This window comes from Vanrija albida, assembly GCF_041260175.1.
Source record: "Vanrija albida strain AlHP1 chromosome Unknown contig_7, whole genome shotgun sequence".
In the NCBI taxonomy this organism is placed as follows: Eukaryota; Fungi; Basidiomycota; class Tremellomycetes; order Trichosporonales; family Trichosporonaceae; genus Vanrija; species Vanrija albida.
The window spans coordinates 1,399,167-1,417,108 of record NW_027191426.1 but is presented as its reverse complement, the minus strand read 5'-3'; the positions used below and the strand labels follow the sequence as shown (position 1 = coordinate 1,417,108).

The following is a 17,942-nucleotide window of genomic DNA, read 5'->3' as shown; positions in this document are numbered from 1 at the left end:
TGGCGCTGCTACAACTCGTGGCTTCCGCCCTACTCCTCCTCGCCGGCCAGCACAATCATGTTGAAGTTGATGTCGCCGGCGGCGCGGGCAATGTACTTGTCCTGCACAATCTTTGCCACGTCCTGGGGTTGGGTCAGTGGATTCCAGCGCGGGACCCACCCTCAGCAGGTCCTTGGACGGTCCGCGGTCGAACGGGCCCTCGCGCCCGCCGTCGAGCTCGACGACGCGCAGCTCGCCCTTGGCGTTGGGAGCCTGCACAAACGCGATAAAGTGCGTGTCGACGTCGAGGTCCTCGGGGACAGCCGACTGGCCGGCCTGCGCGGCGGCCGTGTGCGCCGATTCAAAGAAGTCGGCCTCGTCGAGGAGCTTTGCGCGTTCAAGGGCTGCGGGGTTAGCTTGGCCGCGCGTCTAGGGATGCTGGCGCGAGGGGGACGATGGGGATACACAGCGACAATGCAGCACGACCCGACGACGCAGAACGACCCGACAACCCGACGACCCTCCCCCGGCCAGAGCACACCACACCACACCGACCCCACCCCGCCGCGATCTTCTCTGCTTGTGCTTCTGCGCCGGGCTGTAGTGCGCCGCGTAGTGCCTTGGGTCGTCGAGCGCGAGGTAGAGACGGATGAGGGAGTGGACGGCTTGGGCGCGCAACTCGGCGAGGCGGGCGCGCCACCCGCGCCGCCCCCACTTGCGATACCCACGCCCGAGGGCCTCGGTGGCCGCCTTGAACTTGAGCAGCTGGGAGCCGGGGGTGAGCGCGCCCTCGGGGAGGTTGAGGAGGGCGTGGAGGAGGCCGATTGAGCCGCACGCGTTGGGGATCTGTAAAGCGAGCGCGCGCATCAGCGCAAGCCAGAGGCCACTCGACCAGCGGCTGGCACCGCTCCACGCCCACCCACAGTCTGCTTGATCCACCACACGTCCTTGCCGTCCCACTTGCCCTCGCCGTCGCGCTCCTCCTTCTCGCGCGCGGCGGCGAGCTCGCCGCGCGACGGGAAGAGGAGGAGCACGGCCTTGACGGGCTGCGGGACGAAGGCGAGGAACTCGTCGTCGAGGGAGAAGAGGTCCTGGAAGCTGAGCGGGGAGTTGGGGAGGCCGAGGGCGCGCGACCACTGGGGGGTTAGCTAGGAGGGGGCCGCGACGCACGTCGTTGAAGACCTGGTGTTAGCGGGGCTTGATGCGCGCGCTTACTTCCGGCGAGGCCTCGAGCGGGACCCACTTGGACTGCGACATTGTGCGTGGTGAGTGTGGACGTGAGTGAGCTGGTCGCTACGATGGCATCGACAATGTCGGTCACGACGTCACGACGTCACCGTTAGGTGGCAACTTATCCGAGCCACCGCTTAGATTTCTGCAACTCAGCTCGATTAACGACGAGATTAACTCGTCGTCTACGACTCGCAACAAGACCACACACCCCACGACATGTTCAAGATCACACGGCTGCCAGCAGAGACACCGGCGTACGCCGACGCGCCGCGCGCGCCCGCCCCCACCGCAATGGACATCGACGACGACCTGGGCGAGGGGACGAGCCTCGGCGGGCGGCGCACCGTCGTCACGCCCGGCGAGGTCATCACCAGCTCGAAGGAGTACATGCGGTGGGTGGCGCGCTGCCGCCTCCAAGCTGACGCCCAGCGGCCACGGGACGTACGTCGAGGACGAGCACGTCGTCTCGAGCGTCGCAGGGACCATCGAGCGCGTCAACAAGCTCATCAGCGTAAAGGCGCTCAAGTCGCGCTACGTGCCCGAGGTTGGCGACCTCGTCATCGGGCGCATCGTCGAGGTTGGCGCGCAGCGCTGGCGCGTGGATGCGAATGCGAGGCAGGACGCCGTGCTCATGCTCTCGAGCGTAAACCTCCCCGGTGGCGTGCAGCGGCGCCGCGTCGAGAGCGACGCGCTCAAGATGCGCGAGTTTTTGGCCGAGGGCGACGTGAGTGGGCGACTGTTGGCTGGCAGCGCTGCGAGCTCGAACAGCTCGGCGCCGCCTCGCCCGCCTCGCTGACGCTCGGCTGACGCTCGGCTGACGTCCCAGCTCCTCGTCGCCGAGGTCCAAGCCTTCTTCCAGGACGGCGCAATGTCGCTGCACACCCGCTCGCTCAAGTACGGCAAGCTGCGCAACGGGCTGCTGCTCTCGCTCCCGCCGCGCCTGGTCCGCCGCCTCAAGTCGCACTTCTACCACCTGCCGCCGCCGTGCGGCCCGGCCGGCGTAGACGTCATCCTCGGCCTCAACGGCTACGTCTGGGTCTCGCTCGGGACCAGCCAGGCGAGCCGCGAGGGCGGCGAGGGCTTCGACGCAGAGGGCGTGTACCGCAACGAGAATGATGTGAGCGGTGCAGCAAGCAAGATAAGCTAGATGGGGCAGAGCTCACGCACGCGCAGGAAATCGACCCGGAATCACGCCAGGCCATCACAGACGTCGCAAACGTCATCACGACGCTCGCGAGCCACGACGTGCCCCTCTCCGACGCCCTCATCGCCGAGGGATACCAGTGGCTCCGGGCCGCAAACCTCGAGCCCGGCGCACCGATCAGCAAGGAGGTCGGCGACCGGTTGGTGTACGACCTCGTCCTGGCCGACGAGTAGCTTAGTAGATAGACCCTGCATGTATCTCCCCACGCTCTATCATTCTGACATGACTACTACTCATGCGACTACAAACCATGCTCATTATGCACATGACAATGACCAATGCGGCAAAGTAAAAATTAAAGAAACTTGAGTGGGTGGGGGCCTCATCCCGCGCCCCAGACGCGAACAACGCCGTCAGCGCCAGCGCTCGCCACAATGGGCAGATCTGGGTGGCTCGCGACGTCCGTGACGCCCTCGTCGGACCGCTGTCGGTGCCCAGTCAGGTCCTGCAGCGACGTCTTGCGCTGCAGGTCCCACAGCCGCACAGAGCAGTCGACGCTCGCGCTCAGGATGCACATGGGGGAAGTGGGCGACAGCGCGAGGGCAGTCACCGGCGCGGGGTGGGCCAGAAGGTTGTGGTTTGGTGATGCTAGACAAGGTCAGCACAGTCAAGCCTCACGCGGCGCCGCTTACAAGATTTTGTGTCGTAGAAACGGAGATGACCGTCCTCGTGTCCAGTAATGATCCATGGGAGCGTCGGGTGGCTCAGGATGGCATTCACCTGCGAGCCAACCTCGCCAAACGTCTGGATCTCCTCGGCGCCGTCGACCTGGAACAGCTTGACGAGACCGTTGGACAGGCCAACAAGAATGCGTGTAAAGTCGTGCTGGTCGACACACAGGCAGGTCGGCACAACGCCCTCGCCAAAGTCCCCAAACGTCGCTTGCAGGCTCCATTTGCCGTCGCGGTCTTCCCACAGCTTGGCCGTGCCGTCTGCCGAGACACTGATCAGCTGCTTCTCCACAGCGGTGCGCTTAACAGGGCCGTTAGCCGCGCTGCTCTTTTCCGTCCGAGGAGGCAACAAGCAGAGGTCCCAGACGATGTCGGTGTGCCCCTCGAGGGTCTGGATCGACGTTGACGGGTCATAGGGAGCGTACGGGTCGTGGTCGCGGGCAGGCAGCTTCCACAACCGGATGGTGCAGTCGGCCGATGCCGAGAAGATGACGCCGAGCGACGACGAAATGGTGACGGCCGTCACTGGGCCGCTGTGGCCCCGGTACGTGGCAACGGGTTCGAGCTCGGCCGCGAGCGGCCTCAATGACGACGACATGATGCTTGGCGCGTCCAGCGACCAGACCTTGACCGTGCAGTCGTCGCCGACGGTCGCCAGGGCCAGCTCGGGACCGTTGGCAAGGGCGACAGAGCGGACAATGTCGAGGTGGCTCTTGAGTGCTCGCCTCGTGGTCCAGATACGATCAGAGTCGCCCTCGGCCTCCTCGGCCTTGACCTCCTCCTCGATCAGGGTGATGCTGGCCAGAGACTCCTCGTCGCTGCTTCTGCGAGGCGGCCATGGCACCTTGCTCGCAGCTTCATTGGCAGCTCGCAGCTCCTCGCGCCAGGCGGCCTTGCTTGCGGGCTTGTAGATGGCCGTGAGCGTCTGCTTCGGCTCCTGGGTTAGCCCAGCGGCGCGGTCGACCGACGGAGGCTCAGCTCCATCAGGAAGGGGGAGGGTTCGGGGAGCAGGCGAGGAGGGAGGCGCGTCGGCCGAGGTGTCGGCGGACGGAGCTGGTGGGGCCGGGGTCTCCTCCTGTGCAGGGGCAATAGGCTTGGGCTCGTCTGTGCCGTTTGGAGGCGAGGTGGCAACAGCAGCGCCAGCCGCGAAAGTCGCTGCTGCTGCTGCTGTTGTTGCGGTTGCAGCTGCGGCTGCAAGTGCTGCCGGTGGCGCCGACGCTGAAGTCGCCTGCGAATCCTCGGGTGCAGGTGCTGCTTCGGCAGACGGCTGGGCATATGGGGACGGAATTGGCTGTTCAGGCAGATTCTTCCTGGGTCGATCCACACCGGTCGCCGCTTCTCCGTTGGGCGGCGACGAAGTCCCTCCCTCAACAGCGACGGGGGCACGCGGGGGCAGGGGGTTCAGCGCGCCAGGAGACGTGAGATAGGTAATCTCCTGGAGACACTGCTTGAGGTACTCGCGGCTGCGAGCCCGTGCTTTGGGGTCACGCGGGGGCCCACTGAGGTTCTTCCAAGACGAAGTGTCGGGAATGGGCCGGGACGGCTGCTTGGACAGGTGCACGCCATTCGACTTTGGTCGTTCTAGAGAAGCGTGAGCGTCGCCACCAAGGCCCATGGGCACGTAGCACGTACCAATGTCATCGCCGCCCTCGCTGCTGCCACTTCCCTCCTTGTCGTCACGGCTGCTGCTTGCATTGTCCTCGTCCTTTAGGGCTGCCAAGCGAGAAGGCGGCAGGGCTGCAGTGCCCGAGGTTGGCCGTCCGGTCGCCTTTGTCCTCTCCTGCCGCAGCGCAAACTCGAGCATTTTGACTCGCCGCAGCAAGTCGACCTTGAGGTTCTCGGCCGACCTGCGCTGTCCCTCAAGCAGTGCGATACGCGCCTGCGCCCGTTAGCACGAGTCCCCGTTCATGTTACGCACCCTCATCTCTGCGCGCTCAATCTCCCACTCGTTGCGGTCGCGTTCCCACCGCCTCCACTCGCTCTGGAGGTAATGCAGGACATTTGCGAGGTTCATCTCTGGGGGCGGCACGGGGGCATTGGACTGGCCGTCTGCCGACTGGGGGCCGCCGACCATGCCCTGTCCGCCAGGCCCGTGTTGCAGCTGCTGCTGGTGTTGGTTGACGGGTGAGCCACCGGCGCCGAGGCCGACACCGCCGTTCTGCAGCTGGCCGCCGCCTAGATGTTGTGGCTGCTGGGGCAGTCGGGGCGGGTAGCCATACTCTCGTCGCACGGGTTGCATCGTGCAGCGATTGGGCTGCGGTGCGTTGGGTGCGTGCTGCGGGCGGGCGACGCGTCAATCCGACCGAGGGCGAGTTGTCTCACGCAGTGATCACACGAGGACGAGTTGATGGGATGGGTGACAAAAGGGGGCAAAGATGCAAACACTCGGCCGTCGTCGGGTAAAGGTGGATGAGGCAGGCTGTTGTCGCACGACCTGGGTGTGAAGTGGGGGGGAGGTTTGAGCGGGTTGAACGAGGACAGGCGAGGCGAGGCGACGAGGGAAGGGCCGGGAGGGGGAGGTTTGTTCGCGGCCGCCTGCTGCTTCTGGTCGAGCCGGTTGTGCCGGGGGTGGGTGGGGGTGGGGTGGATGCAGTGGTGAATGTCAATGCTTTGAGGGTTGTTGATGCAATGGAGAGGGGAGAGGAGGAGAGGGGATGCTCGTGGCCGTCGTTGAATGTCGAGTATGTCGAGGTGGATTAGGGTTGACTTGGATAAGTAGTGTCACTGACGCGCAGTGAGCCAGTGAGGGGACAAGGGGAGGGCGACGTGAGAGGGACAAGGCTGCACTAGTCAAGAGCCAGCCAGCCAGCGCACCAAGTAGACAGCCAGGCAGGCAGCCAGGCAGGGCACCACCACCACTGGGCGTCATACAATGAACTCACTGCCCACCACTCATCATAGCTGCTGCCACGGGGCGGCCAGCTGCAGCCAAATTTGCTTCCGTAACCTGACGCGTGGCTGTTTATTTGGGCCGCCCTCAAGTCCCATAGTGCGGAGTTACGGCGTCATACCAAACATGCTCGAAAAGGCAGTTTGCAGGTGCGGGGCACCGGCCAGGTAGCAGAGAGGCGGTGGTGAGCATGGTCGATGCTGCTGCAACGGTCCAGTGTTGAGCCGTTGCATCACTGGATCCCGAGGTCGTCGCGCACCGCGCACCGCGCAGCGTGATAGACCAGGACCAAACATGAAACGCGGCGACGCGTACTTCGCGATCCATTCTAGCCACATGCGGCGGGCGGCGATGAAACCAGATCGGCAGTGAGCAAAGGAAGGGTGAGTGGGAGGGCCAGTTGTCGTTGCCGCCAATGCTCGAGGCTGGGTGAGTCTGCGAGTCATCCAGCTATGCGAAGGAACCAGATTCATAGTTCATGCTCTGCGCGCTCTCCTCTCTAGACCCCGTCGCGCCAAGCAGCAGTCTCAGCCCGCGCGTTGCCCTCGTTCTGCAGCTGCTGGTTGCCCGTCGCGATGCCCACCGCGCTCTGGATCTTGCCCTTGGCCCCGTCAAGCGACGGCACGGGGATGCCGAGCCCCGACTCGCTCGTCGCCTGCTTGTACTTCCACTGCGCGGCCTCGGACTCGACGTTGCCCTCGGTCTGGAGCGACTGGTCGCCGGTGACGGTGCCCCAGGCGCTGTGGCGGGGTGTTAGCGGGGTGGGGTGTGGTGGGGGGGGGGGGGGACTGGAGGGTGGTGGGGACGGAGGAGCCGTGGATGGGTGGGTGGTGACAGAGCCCTTGCCCAGGCAGCAAGCGTATGGCCTGGCAAAGCATCACTCGCGTAGCAGGGTGGATGCGAGATGCCTGGAGGGAAGGGAGGGAGGAAGACGACGAAGGTGGCCCCCTCGCTGCCACTTACGACTTTGCCTTTGCCTTCGCGCTGTCCGCAGTCGCATCCCACGCCGCCTGACTCTTAGCCACGTCGACCTCCTCCCTCCCCTCCTGGCCCAGCTGCGCGCCGTCCGCGGCCCAAGAGTCGCCCCCAAGCGCGGAGGGGAGCACGGCCCCGACGGCAGCGTACGCCGCGCCCTGTGCCGCCTGCTCGGTGTCAGCTGCGACCTCCCAACGCCCGGCAGCCGCGCACCTTGAGGTTGCCGCTGATCTGGCTCGGGGCCGTCTTGTTGTCGTTGTGCTCGGCCATGGTGGATGCGATGGAGTGAAGGGAGGCTCGCTCCCGAGGTTGACGTTTGCGTTGGCAGTCGCCCTGACGTCATTTGTCTCGGCGTCGACCAGCATACATTCCGGTGTTTATCAGCACGCAATGGCGGCGATCTGACTGGTTAAATGCAGGCGGCGGCAGCGGCGACAACGCTCGTCCGAGCGACTAGACAGTACCGCGACGACGGCGACAGCGACAATGGCGACCCACAGCGGCAGCGCGCCGCTCCTCCCCCCACCCCCGCTCGCCGCGTCCTTCCCCGCGTCGACGGCGCGCCCGTCCTCGACCTTCACCTTCGTCGGCGCGACGCCCGAGGCCACAGCGACGCTCCGCCGCGTGCTTGAGGAGAACGACCGCGCATACGACGTGTACATGGGCCTGCGTTGTGCGTCCGCCCCTCCCCACCCCGCTGACGCCCAGTCGCGCACAACCACTTCTCGCACTCGGTGCTGGCGCGGTACGCGCTCGGCGGCGGGCCGGCGCTGCTCCAGCGGACGTGGGAGCACGACCGGGCCGCGCTGGTCCCGCTCGACCCGGCCTCGCAGCCGGGGAGGGACGGCGGCGTGCCCGCGTCCTTCCCGGACACGATCGACACGTCCAACTGGGCCTCGCAAGCCACGCTGGGCAAGAAACCGTACGCCGCCACCCGGGCACAGCTGACGCCAGCGCGTACGCCCGCTACCTGTCCTTCTTCCACGCCGAGGTAGGCCGGCTGGGCGCACAGGGCGCCATCGACACCTACCTCCTCGCGGCTGAGGCGAACGGCGGCGAGGCCGGGCCGGAGATGCTCATCCGCCTCGTGGCGGGCATCACGCACCCGTTCATCCACCTCGGCCTCGGGGTCGAGTTCGGCGAGCGCCTGCTCGTCGCCGAGGCGCTGGCGAGCGCCGCAGTCCACGTGCACCAGAACAACGTCGGCCTTTTCCCCGACGGCTGGCCGCAGGCCGCGCTCCCGCAGGCCTCGGACGGGGCAGCACCCCTGCTGGGCATCTACGCCGCGCTGCTATCCGAGCCCAGGCTCGACCCGGGGCCGTTCGACCCCGACTTCGTGTTTGCAGAGTGCATGCGCGGCGCTGTGGCCGGGGGACGCGCGGCCATCATCCAGCGCCTCGTCGCGCGCTGGGACCTGTCCGACGTCGACGCCGCGCTGGACGCGCGAGTCGAGGAGGTCGCGTGGCTCGCGACCCTGCTCGCTGGAGCGACATCCAAGCCAGGGTATCCCACCCGCGTCGACTTCTTCCTCGTGCGTATGCCCCCCCGCGGCGCTGACACCAGATGCACGCGCTCACGTCGAGCGTGTTCCTGCCCGCGCTGCTCGCCCGGCTCGGCGCGCAGGCGCGGCGCATAGTGCTCCAGTCCTACGTCCTCACCATACTCCAGGTGGCGCTCGCGCGCGGCCGGCCGCGCCTCTACCCCGCCGAAAGCATGTCGTGGAGCGCGGCCCCCGCGCCCAAGCTGCCCGCACGCCCAGCGACCGACGTGATCGGCGACCCCGCAGACCCGGGGCAGCACAACCCCTGGCTCGCGATCGTGGCCAACGCGCTCGTGTCGACGGGTGAGTGGGGCAACAAGCCGCGCTGACGCCAGACTCGCACGTGCCCAAGTCGGTCCGCGCGCTGCTCCACTACGCGCAGGCGTACGGCTCGACCCCGCGCGGCGGCGTGCTCGGCGCGGAAGCCATTCCCGGCGGGGAAAGCCTAGACGGCAGCCTGTTCGTCCGTGTCGCCGGCCGCATTCTCGACGTGACGGGCTGGGTGGCGGCCGGCGAGCCCGAGCGTAACTGGGACCGCTCTGGCCTCGGCTGGGACGCAGTGTGGGATATGCCCGACTACAAGCGGCCAGAGTCGGCCATGACGGTGGATAAGATTGTGCCGCGGGGCCAGGTGAAGAATGATGGCAAGTTGTAGCGGAGGGAGTGGCATTGAGCGAGGCGGGCGAGGGGGTGAGGCTGGGTAGTGGGAGTGGTAATAGCAGTCAGTATGCCGTTGTGCAGTGGTCATGTTATCGAGCTTGTGCTCGTGTTCAGAGCCCAGGCCATGAGCTCGGGCAGCAGCACGCGATCAGCTATGGCACCGCTGCACCGCTTGGGACGTGAGTACGACGAGCCCTTCCGGGCCACCCATGCTCCCCTCGCACTTCCCATCAGTACCAATCAGCTCATCGGCAGACGTATACATCCCCATGTAGTTGTAGTTGCCAGAGGCGCGGTACAGCTAAGGCTGTTGTTGGTTTACTCGGCCTTCTTCTCCTCGGCAGCGGCGGGCTCGGCGGCGGCGGGGGCGGCAGCGGGCTCGGCAGCCTTGCTGTGCTCTGTTAGTGCTGCTGCAAGATGACGAAACTTCAGCACTCACGTCTCCTCCTTGGCCTCCTCCTTCTTCTCCTCGGCGGCGGCAGCGGCAGGGGCGGCGGCCTCGGCCTTGGGCTCCTCCTTCTTCTCCTCGGCGACGGGGGCGGCGACCTCCTTCTTGCCGGCGTTGGAAGCCTGGGCGTCCTCGAACGCGGCCTTGAAGAGGTTGGCGTCTGGGAATCGTGTCAGCTATGCTATCCGCCGGGCTGCCACCCCTGCTCTACTCACTCTCCGAGTTGGCGAAGCGGATGGCGAGGGTCTCAGCGCTGGGCTCGCCCTCGGCGTAGTCGGCGGCGACGTTCCAGACCCATGAGCGGTCCGAGCCGACGTTGGGCGAGAGGGTCATGTCGGCCGAGACTGGGGCGGGGGGTTAGTGCTGCAGTGTGTGCGAGGATGCTGCGACAGAGCGGCACAGGTTCCACACGCTGCCGCCACATTGCCGCCGCCGCCGACTCACCAATGTGGTTGGCGCACACCTTGAGCGTCTTATCCCGGCGCATGACGAGGCGGACCTTCTTGGTGTTCTTGTGAGCGAGGAGACGGACGTCGCCGGTACCGCGCTCCTTCCACTCGAGGTCAGCCTTGGCGAAGCGGAAGAGCTTGGCGCGCCTGGGGTTTGGTGTCAGCACGGGCAATAGCACAGGCAGCAGGCAAAGGACATGGACGTCCGAGCCGAGTCGGGAGCGCAGCGCAGCGCACGCCGCTCGCTCGAGCCGCCAGCCAACGACAACCAACGCACATCTTGAAGATGACATCCTCGTCCTCCTCGGCCGTGTTGGTGGCGACCGTCTCGGTGAGGCGGATGACGGGCTCGAACTGGGGGTCGTGCTCCTCGGCGGCGGCAGCGCCAGTGTCGACCTGTGGGTCAGCAGGGCGCCGGGCGGCTTGAGCGTACGGGCTTGGGCTCGGTGTCGGCCATTGTCTGGTGGGTCAGTTGGGGAGAAACAAAAGATACCCACGATTGAAGATATGCTGTTAGATGAGAGAGTTGGGAGTGTAGAACTTGATGTTCCTTTTGTTGGTGGCAAGGGTGGTGACGAAGGAGCGAGCGAGTGAGCGAGCGAGCGAGGAGGTGGACAGGACTGGACAGGGGTCGTCTGCGGCAGCAGAAGGCATGTGCAGCGTGCACTACAGTGACACCTCCCGCTGCACCACTCTGGCGCGCTCAAAATCCTCTGGCACACGCCGTCGTGACGCGTTCAACGAGGCCCACGCGCCTATGAAGCCGTTTTTGATTCCGTGCCGCCTAATCCACTCGCACGCCTAAAGAAGATCGGCCTCCGCCAGGCAGCGTCGCGTGCCACGTCCTTAGCGTCACACCCATCTCGCTCGCTCGGCGACCACCAAACCCGATCAAAGCAAGACAGCCAACTGCTCGACAACTCACTCCCACCACATTGCATTGCATTGCCTGCTGCACAAAACAGCACTGGCTGCTGACGAAGAAACGGCAACGACACCAACGACACCGACAACGACCACCACCCAGCCCCCACCATGCGCACGGTCGCATACCTCGCCTTCGCGCTCGCGCTCCTCGCGTCGGCCCTCGCCCACAGGATAGACGTGACGGCCGGCGCCAAGAAGTGCTTCCACGAGGAGATGGAGATTGGAGACAAGGTGGGTGCTGCTGCGAACGTGTCGGGGAATCCAGCTGACCCGCCCCAGATGACGATCACGTACGAGGTCGGCGCGTCCACGGGCGGCAAGTTGGATATCGACCTTGTTGTGAGTACTCGGCGGCTGCCCTTGTCATCCCACGCCCCGCTCACACGCCCAGGTCTCGGACCCTATCGGAGACGCGCTCTACAACTCGTACGCCGAGCCCCAGGGCACAGTGTCCATCACGGCAACCAAGCGCGGCCTGTACACGTACTGCTTCAACAACCAGCACTCGTCATGGGCTCGCAAGACGCTGAGGTAAGGAGCGGAGTGGAGCGAGGCGTCGTTCGCCGCTAACTCGCGCAGCTTCAACGTCCACGGCGTGCGCTACATCGACGACAACCAGGAGCTCGGCGCGGTCGAGGAGGAGATCCGCGACCTCGCGCAGGCGCTCATGGTGGTCAAGGACGAGCAGTCGTACCTCGTCGTGCGTGAGCGCACACACAGGGATACGTGCGAGTCTACGGTGAGTGGGGGCGGGGGGAGGCGTGTGAGAGGGGATAGAAGTGAGACTGACTTGTGGCCAGAACTCGCGCGTCAAGTGGTGGGGCATCACGCAGATCGGCATCCTGCTCGCGGTCTGCGCCTGGAACGTGCACTACCTCAAGAGCTGGTTCGAGGTGAAGCGGGTGCTGTAGGGGTGGTTCTATGGCGACGAGTATGCATCTGTGCTGTGACGGGGGGCTGGGGGGGGGGGCGGCTCGGAGGGGGGCGGTGTTGCCGGCGGCAGGGGGGTGGGTGAAGGTCTGGGGTATCGGTTGGGCACAGGCGAGCGCAACTTGCAGTGTCGAGCCCGTCCGCTGATGGTAATCACAACGACGGCGTCGTGCAGGCGACATGAGGAAAGCCATAAAGCCACTTGCAGATGGCCGACACGGTGCCGGCGCGGCGTGACCTCGATGCGCCAGTAGCCGAGAGTGGCACCAGCTCGCCGCGTCGGCTGGTCTCCGACCCCCACGCCCCCGGGGTCTGCCAACGCAGGGTGGTGCACGCGACGGTAAGCCGAGCATGCATGCTACGCTGCGCGCACAAACTAGCCCGCCTCGGCGCAGCCTCGGCGGGTGCATGCTGCGGATGCCCCCCGCCCAGTCCAAACTCCGGCGCCACACCCCTCCCCCACCCCCGAGGCCGAGTTCCTGAATTGATATCTGCGGCACGTCATATGGCGCTCGCGGGCCGGCGCGCGGCGAATGCTCGATATATAAGGTGCACTTTGCTAACCGAGGGCTGCTTCTCCCCAACGCCCGCCTCAAACTACACAATGGGGAACAACCTCGCGCAAGCCTTCTACCTGCTCGTGACGGCCGGCGCCGTGCTCGTCATCTATGCGTGGAGTGAGTGCTCCCCCCAGCCCAGCTGACCCCAGTCATCATCCCCAGCCCAGCGCTGCAGGGGCTCAAGAGCGCCGACTGCCTCGCCAAGACGGAGGGCGCGCGCGCCTACTCTTTCCTCTCTCTGCGCGCCAACGTCTCGCTCTGCGTCATCAACAACGTCTTCCGGGCCGCCAAGCAGTCGGCGCCCGCCACCGTGCTGGCGCAGTACTTTGGCGCGTTTTTGAGCGCTGCCCTCCCGATCGCGACGTACGAGAGCTTCCGGCCCCGCGGGAGCGGGTTCTGGGCGCTCGCCGCGCGCGGCGCGAGCGTCGCCTTCCTCGCCGGGCAGGTCGTCACCGCGGCCGTCGCGACCCCGCTCTACTTTGCCGTCGTGGCGGCTGCCACCCCCGCGCCCCGCTTCAAGCGCACCAAGGCCGGCGACGTGCTCCTCGAGCCCAGGCCGCGCCCCGCAACGGAGCAGGTGTGGGCCGTGCTCATCTCCACTTGGCTCGGGTTCATCGTGCCCTTCGTCCGCGCAAAGGACTTTGACTACCACGCCCTGAGCGTGTGGCAGCCCTTCCCGCTGTACGTGCTCGCGCTGAACATCGCGCTCCCCCCGCTCCTCGCCCCGCTCGTGCGCAAGACCAACCCCGGCATCCCCGTCGTGCTCATCGCCCTCGGCGGGGTGTACGCCAGCGCCAGTATTCACCTCAAGTACGTGTTCTACCTCGCCAGCCTCGAGGGCGGCGCGCTCAAGGCCGTGCGCGACGCGTTCCTGCTGTACCCGGCCAGCGAGTGGGCCGCCGACTGGGCGTCCCACCTCCCAACCGTGGCCCACGCCATCTTCGGCGCCGACTTTGCCTTCGTCGCGCTCGCCAACGCCGCGCACGTCATCCTCGGCTTTGAGCCCGGCCTCGACGAGGCCGTCGCCCTCGCGCTCAATCTTGTGCTCGGCACCGCGCTCCTCGGCCCAGGCGCGGCCGTCACCCTCCTCTGGGCGTATGGCGAGCTCACGACCAAGCCCACGCTCGTTGCGGCCGCGGATAAGAAGGGCAAGGGCAAGGCCGAGTAGGGGGAGGCTCGTAGACGCTTAGACGCATGCATGCCAGAGTCGGGCGGGAGGGGCGGGCGCAGGGAGCAGGTCGGCCGAGGCGCCGGCAAACGTCGTGAGCACGAGGCGCGGGGGAGGCAGCAGGTGTGGCTGGTCGAGGGCCAGGACAGAGGTTGTGGGTGGTACGTCTGGCGAGCTGACGGCGCCACGCCGCCGGCGGAAGAGGAGCACAGCGCCGAGGAGCAGCACCGCCGCCGCGGGCAACGCGAGGCCCAGGACCCAGAGGTGCTGCCTGTCGGCTGCCGTCAGCGCTGGTGCGGCGCGGCGTACCTTGCTCGGCGTGCACGTCTCGAATCACTGGCATGGGCGAGGATGTGGGTGAGGTTGTGGGGCGGCGTCTCGTTGTCTATTATCTATGCTGCCACTTGCTGGTCGATGATCGGGCCCAGAAGCCACACTGCCACTGGCAACCAGCTTGATGATCACTCTGCTCACAGCCTAGAAGCCGCCCAACGCCAAATCGAGGCCGGATCTCATTGCCCAAAGCCCAAAGCCCATAATGTACATACAGTAGAGCTACGCTACGCCCGTCCACTCTCCCTACTCCCCGCGGCCCAAAATCGCCGCCATCTCCTTCTCGTCGGCCGCCTCGACGCCCCGCGCACGCGCCTTGAGCCGCAGGTTGCGGTCAAACGTCACGAGCAGCACCTGCGTCGCGCCGTCGTGCGGCGCCGTCGACCCCAGCAGCGCCGACCGGTCCACAAAGTGCTCGGCCTGGAACGACGCAACGTTGAGGATCAGGTCGTCCATCGTGCGCGCGCGCTCATTGAACGACAGGTTGGCACCCGGTGCCGGGGCCCTAAAGTCGAGATGCTCGGCGCGGATGAGCAGATCCGTGAGGTAGTTGCCACGCGACGTCTGGATCTTGAGGCACAGCGCGTGCGTGCGGATGCGCGCTTCGAGGTAAGAAACCGCCGCCTTGGCCTCGGCGCCCAGCGGAGGCGGGTTCTTGGACAGGCCATCGAGCTCAGTAACCACGGGCAGGGGCACAATGACGCTCCACTGCCCGCCCTCGACCACCTTGGCAAACAGCGACAGCGAGCTGAGCAGCACGTTGGTGTCAAAGATGAGGATCGTGTAGCCTGGCACAACGTTGTGTCCTCGGCCATGCTTGGAGCGAGGGGCCTTGGTGATGTGCGTCGACGTGACCTTAAGAACGTCACGTAGGTGGCGGCGGCGATCGCGCAGTACGGCAAGCTCGGGATCGTGGTCATCGCCCTCGCTCTCCGAATCCGCAGGCTCGGGGTCGTCGGCATGGGATCGGTTGCAACGGGCTGCGCGACGCTGTGCCTTGACCCGCTCGGCCTCAGCTGCGTCGGCCGCCTTGGCGAGCGCTGCTTCCTCGATAACCGTAGACAGCGGCGGGTTGATGACCACCTTGCCATCCTCGAGATCAAAACCATCGACATAGGTGGCAAGCACGCCCGCTGCCCACGCCACGCGCCGCCGCCGGCGGTCGTCAATGGCGACGGGTCCATCGGTGAGGTCGGCACCGTCCACGTCGTCGACCACACCCTCGGTGATGTCGAGGGCCGAGTCAAAGTTGGCCAGGAGAACATCCATTTCAGACTGGAACCGCTCCCCGATTCGCGGTACAGCCGGACCGCCAGATGACCCACGGACGCTGGGCTTCGCCTTCCAGAATCCACGCTCATACACGCGGCGGCCGATCCATTCCATGCCACGCATCGTCCAGTCGCCGGGAAGCGCCGCCGGGCCGATGAGCCGTGCCTCGGCGCGCACCTCCACATCCAGCGAGTTGACAAAGTTGGCCAGCTGCTGCCAGGGGACGCGGGTGAGCAGAGGTGCCGAGACGACGGGCTGTCGGAAGATGGTCGCGATGAAGGTGAGCATGATGGTGAGGTAAGGGTTGAGGACGTGGTACATCCCTTGTTGCCTGAACGGATGGGTGAAGACAAACTCGAGGATGGAGAAGGCCAGTTCGACGGCAAGGGTGAACGATGCAGGCAGTTCGTCGTCCGATGGAGGTGCCAACAGCGGCTCTTCGTCGTCCACTACCCCGCCGTCGGCGTCGTCGTCGCCCTCGGCAGGGTCCTCGAGGATTTGCTGCTTCCGTCGAGCTGCGCCTTCTCTCGCAAGTGCTTTGCGGATGATGCTTTGGTCGCTGCCATACTGCATGATCGCACCCAGGTTGACCGTGCCCATGAGGAGCCAGTCGACCTGGGTGACGCACGCTTTGCGGCTCACTCCATCGAGCTCTGCGTCCTCCTCGAGGCGCTCCATGAATCGTGACATGACCTCGGGAAAGTCGTCGAGCTGGATCTTGGTGAACAGCATGCCGTGGAGGCGGATAAAAAGGTCCATGGCGGTCGCCTCGGGTGTGGAACGCTGGAACTGGAGGGCAGAGTCGAACAGCGGGAGGATCGACTCGCGTGACGTCTCGAACGGATGCGACGCCGTCAGGCTCTTGACAAAGTGGTAGAGCGCGCGGCCTTCCTGCCCCCGCATGTCCCGGCATAGGAGAGCCAGGTGGTGATGCAGTCGGCCCTCACCGGGCTTCTCGGTGATACCCATGGCGTACCAATCGCGGGCAGTCGTCCGCCACGTCTCCTTGTCCTCCACATCCCAGTTGTCGGCAACCTCTTGGCCAATACTCGCGCCGGATGATATTGCCGGCTCATCGTCGTCAATGCGCGCATCACCCGATCGCTTCTCTTTGGGCAGCTCGGCAGTGACAGTGCTCGCGACAGCCATGCGGTACCGAGCAAGGTCCCCAAGCGCCTCGATCCAGGCCGTGCGAAAGCTCGACAATGTCTGATCCTCGAGCAACTCGGTGTAGAACTGGTAGGCGTCGTAGATGAAATCCGTCAGGAGGTCAAGAGCCGCTGGGTTGTGCGACATCCAGGCAAAGCGCAGTCGTTCAAGAATCAGGTGGAACCCAGTCTGCCACAGTCGTACGGGGATGTTGTACTTGACCGGTAGGCCTCGCAAACCAGCCGGACCAGTGGGGTCGAGAGCAAAGTTGAGAAAGTCGTGGTGGAGGTTGGCAAGCTTCTTGTGCATTGACACGAGTTCCGCCCAGGCAGCTTGGGTGTCTGCGGTCTTTGGGTCGAGCTGGCGCAGACTGCGATCGGCTGTTGTTGTCCGGTCCAGTAACACCGAGATGCCAGCCTCCGGGTCGGCCGCCATCTTCCGGTGCATCTCGGTCAAGTTTTGCTCGAGTGCGCCGATTTCCTTGTACGCCGCCTTGAGCAGCCCCTTGGCGCCAGGCTCGCCCTCCCCCCGGCCGCGCTTGTGGTCCTTGAAGCTCTCGCTGCCCTCACTGCTTCGGCTGCCCTTGCTTCGCGTGTCCGAGTCTTTTCGTCGACTGCTCGGATGGCTGCTCCCACGCTCGCTTCCCTCGCGCCGCCGCCGCCGCTCACGTTCACGGTCTGCCTCCTCCTCTGGTGTTCGAGTATTGTGCCCAGGTCGGAGGAGAAATGGGCGGCTCGGAACGCCTCCTGCTGCGGAGGCTCCACCTGCTGCGGACAAATTGTGGTGGCCATGAATATTTGTATTGTCCAGTCCTGGGCCTAGAGCGTCGCTTCGCGAGAACTGGGTGGGGTCATAGGTGTCAAAGATCTTGTGCTGTTGCTGCTGCTGCGTCGAAGGTCCTGGTGCGTCGGGATCGAACAGCCTCCTATGCGATTCAGGTTCTGGTCGTCGGCTACGCGAACTGTTATTCGCTTGTCGAGGCAGTGGCGGCGGCGGCGGCGGTACTGGAGGCGCATCCGGGTCGAAGAGCCTCCTGCGGGGGCCGGGGCCGACATCACGACGCTGGTCATCGCGTCGCGCGAGCGGTACAGGTGATGTCGGTGATTCGACTCTGCGTGGCATTGGGGGAATCGACGGGTCGTAGAGCTGCTTGCGCGAGCTCGGCAGCGCCGGCCCGCGATCAAAATCGCTTCCCTTGTCTCGGCGTGAATGGCCTCGTTCGCGTGACCCGTCTCGTCGCGGCCTGCAAGGTCATTAGCCGGTCGAACGAGCAGACTCACCTGGTGTGGCCGTTGGACCGGGAGGGCTCCTCCTCGCGATCTGGGCGGCGCAATGGTCCATTCCGCGAGGTATTGGCAGTACCGGACACCTGCGAGCGCTCGTTGTGTGCCGCCCTTGAAGACGACGCGGTGGCAACACCTCGGGCTGAAGCAGAAGGATTCTGGCGTTGCAGGGCGATAGCGCGCTCAGCCAAAGCGTCCTGCTCAGCCCCCGGTTGTGGTTGCTGCTGTCTTGGCGGGCGTGCTAGGCCGGCATTTGACCGAGCCGCGTCCA

General features: G+C 65.7%; 9 protein-coding genes across 9 annotated transcripts; 4 read left to right on the top strand and 5 right to left on the bottom strand.

Moving 5' to 3' along the window:
• Positions 1 to 29: 29 nt before the first annotated feature.
• On the bottom strand, positions 30 to 1,236 carry YUH1 (ubiquitinyl hydrolase 1; the record flags this gene model as incomplete). Its single annotated transcript, XM_069357390.1, has 6 exons — positions 30 to 122; positions 160 to 383; positions 708 to 825; positions 903 to 1,115; positions 1,150 to 1,161; positions 1,195 to 1,236. 6 exons carry the CDS (start codon positions 1,234 to 1,236, stop codon positions 30 to 32), a joined length of 702 nt encoding a protein of 233 aa, XP_069205327.1.
• A 192-nt stretch (positions 1,237 to 1,428) lies between these two features.
• Positions 1,429 to 2,589, top strand: rrp4 (Exosome complex component rrp4; the record flags this gene model as incomplete). The annotated part of the gene is made up of 4 exons (XM_069357389.1): positions 1,429 to 1,604; positions 1,642 to 1,936; positions 2,039 to 2,329; positions 2,386 to 2,589. The coding sequence occupies 4 exons, from the start codon at positions 1,429 to 1,431 to the stop codon at positions 2,587 to 2,589; spliced, it is 966 nt and encodes a 321-aa protein (XP_069205326.1).
• Positions 2,590 to 2,738: 149 nt separating this feature from the next.
• Positions 2,739 to 5,326, bottom strand: ADI1_2 (1,2-dihydroxy-3-keto-5-methylthiopentene dioxygenase; the record flags this gene model as incomplete). The annotated part of the gene is made up of 4 exons (XM_069357388.1): positions 2,739 to 3,004; positions 3,049 to 4,668; positions 4,720 to 4,966; positions 5,006 to 5,326. The coding sequence occupies 4 exons, from the start codon at positions 5,324 to 5,326 to the stop codon at positions 2,739 to 2,741; spliced, it is 2,454 nt and encodes an 817-aa protein (XP_069205325.1).
• Positions 5,327 to 6,476: 1,150 nt separating this feature from the next.
• Positions 6,477 to 7,222, bottom strand: Q8F55_009011 (uncharacterized protein; the record flags this gene model as incomplete). Its single annotated transcript, XM_069357387.1, has 3 exons — positions 6,477 to 6,717; positions 6,941 to 7,119; positions 7,166 to 7,222. The coding sequence occupies 3 exons, from the start codon at positions 7,220 to 7,222 to the stop codon at positions 6,477 to 6,479; spliced, it is 477 nt and encodes a 158-aa protein (XP_069205324.1).
• A 216-nt stretch (positions 7,223 to 7,438) lies between these two features.
• On the top strand, positions 7,439 to 9,147 carry Q8F55_009010 (uncharacterized protein; the record flags this gene model as incomplete). Its single annotated transcript, XM_069357386.1, has 5 exons — positions 7,439 to 7,625; positions 7,661 to 7,874; positions 7,907 to 8,483; positions 8,516 to 8,795; positions 8,828 to 9,147. 5 exons carry the CDS (start codon positions 7,439 to 7,441, stop codon positions 9,145 to 9,147), a joined length of 1,578 nt encoding a protein of 525 aa, XP_069205323.1.
• A 310-nt stretch (positions 9,148 to 9,457) lies between these two features.
• Positions 9,458 to 10,506, bottom strand: SBP1 (single stranded nucleic acid binding protein; the record flags this gene model as incomplete). Its single annotated transcript, XM_069357385.1, has 6 exons — positions 9,458 to 9,543; positions 9,592 to 9,760; positions 9,816 to 9,944; positions 10,045 to 10,196; positions 10,327 to 10,445; positions 10,483 to 10,506. The coding sequence occupies 6 exons, from the start codon at positions 10,504 to 10,506 to the stop codon at positions 9,471 to 9,473; spliced, it is 666 nt and encodes a 221-aa protein (XP_069205322.1). The 3' UTR covers positions 9,458 to 9,470.
• A 578-nt stretch (positions 10,507 to 11,084) lies between these two features.
• On the top strand, positions 11,085 to 11,887 carry EMP24 (p24 complex component; the record flags this gene model as incomplete). The annotated part of the gene is made up of 5 exons (XM_069357384.1): positions 11,085 to 11,207; positions 11,256 to 11,315; positions 11,368 to 11,507; positions 11,556 to 11,715; positions 11,777 to 11,887. 5 exons carry the CDS (start codon positions 11,085 to 11,087, stop codon positions 11,885 to 11,887), a joined length of 594 nt encoding a protein of 197 aa, XP_069205321.1.
• Positions 11,888 to 12,510: 623 nt separating this feature from the next.
• Q8F55_009007 (uncharacterized protein) lies at positions 12,511 to 13,634 on the top strand (the record flags this gene model as incomplete). Its single annotated transcript, XM_069357383.1, has 2 exons — positions 12,511 to 12,583; positions 12,616 to 13,634. The coding sequence occupies 2 exons, from the start codon at positions 12,511 to 12,513 to the stop codon at positions 13,632 to 13,634; spliced, it is 1,092 nt and encodes a 363-aa protein (XP_069205320.1).
• Positions 13,635 to 14,213: 579 nt separating this feature from the next.
• Q8F55_009006 (uncharacterized protein) lies at positions 14,214 to 17,179 on the bottom strand (the record flags this gene model as incomplete). The annotated part of the gene is made up of 2 exons (XM_069357382.1): positions 14,214 to 16,970; positions 17,057 to 17,179. 2 exons carry the CDS (start codon positions 17,177 to 17,179, stop codon positions 14,214 to 14,216), a joined length of 2,880 nt encoding a protein of 959 aa, XP_069205319.1.
• Between the last annotated feature and the right edge of the window lie 763 nt (positions 17,180 to 17,942).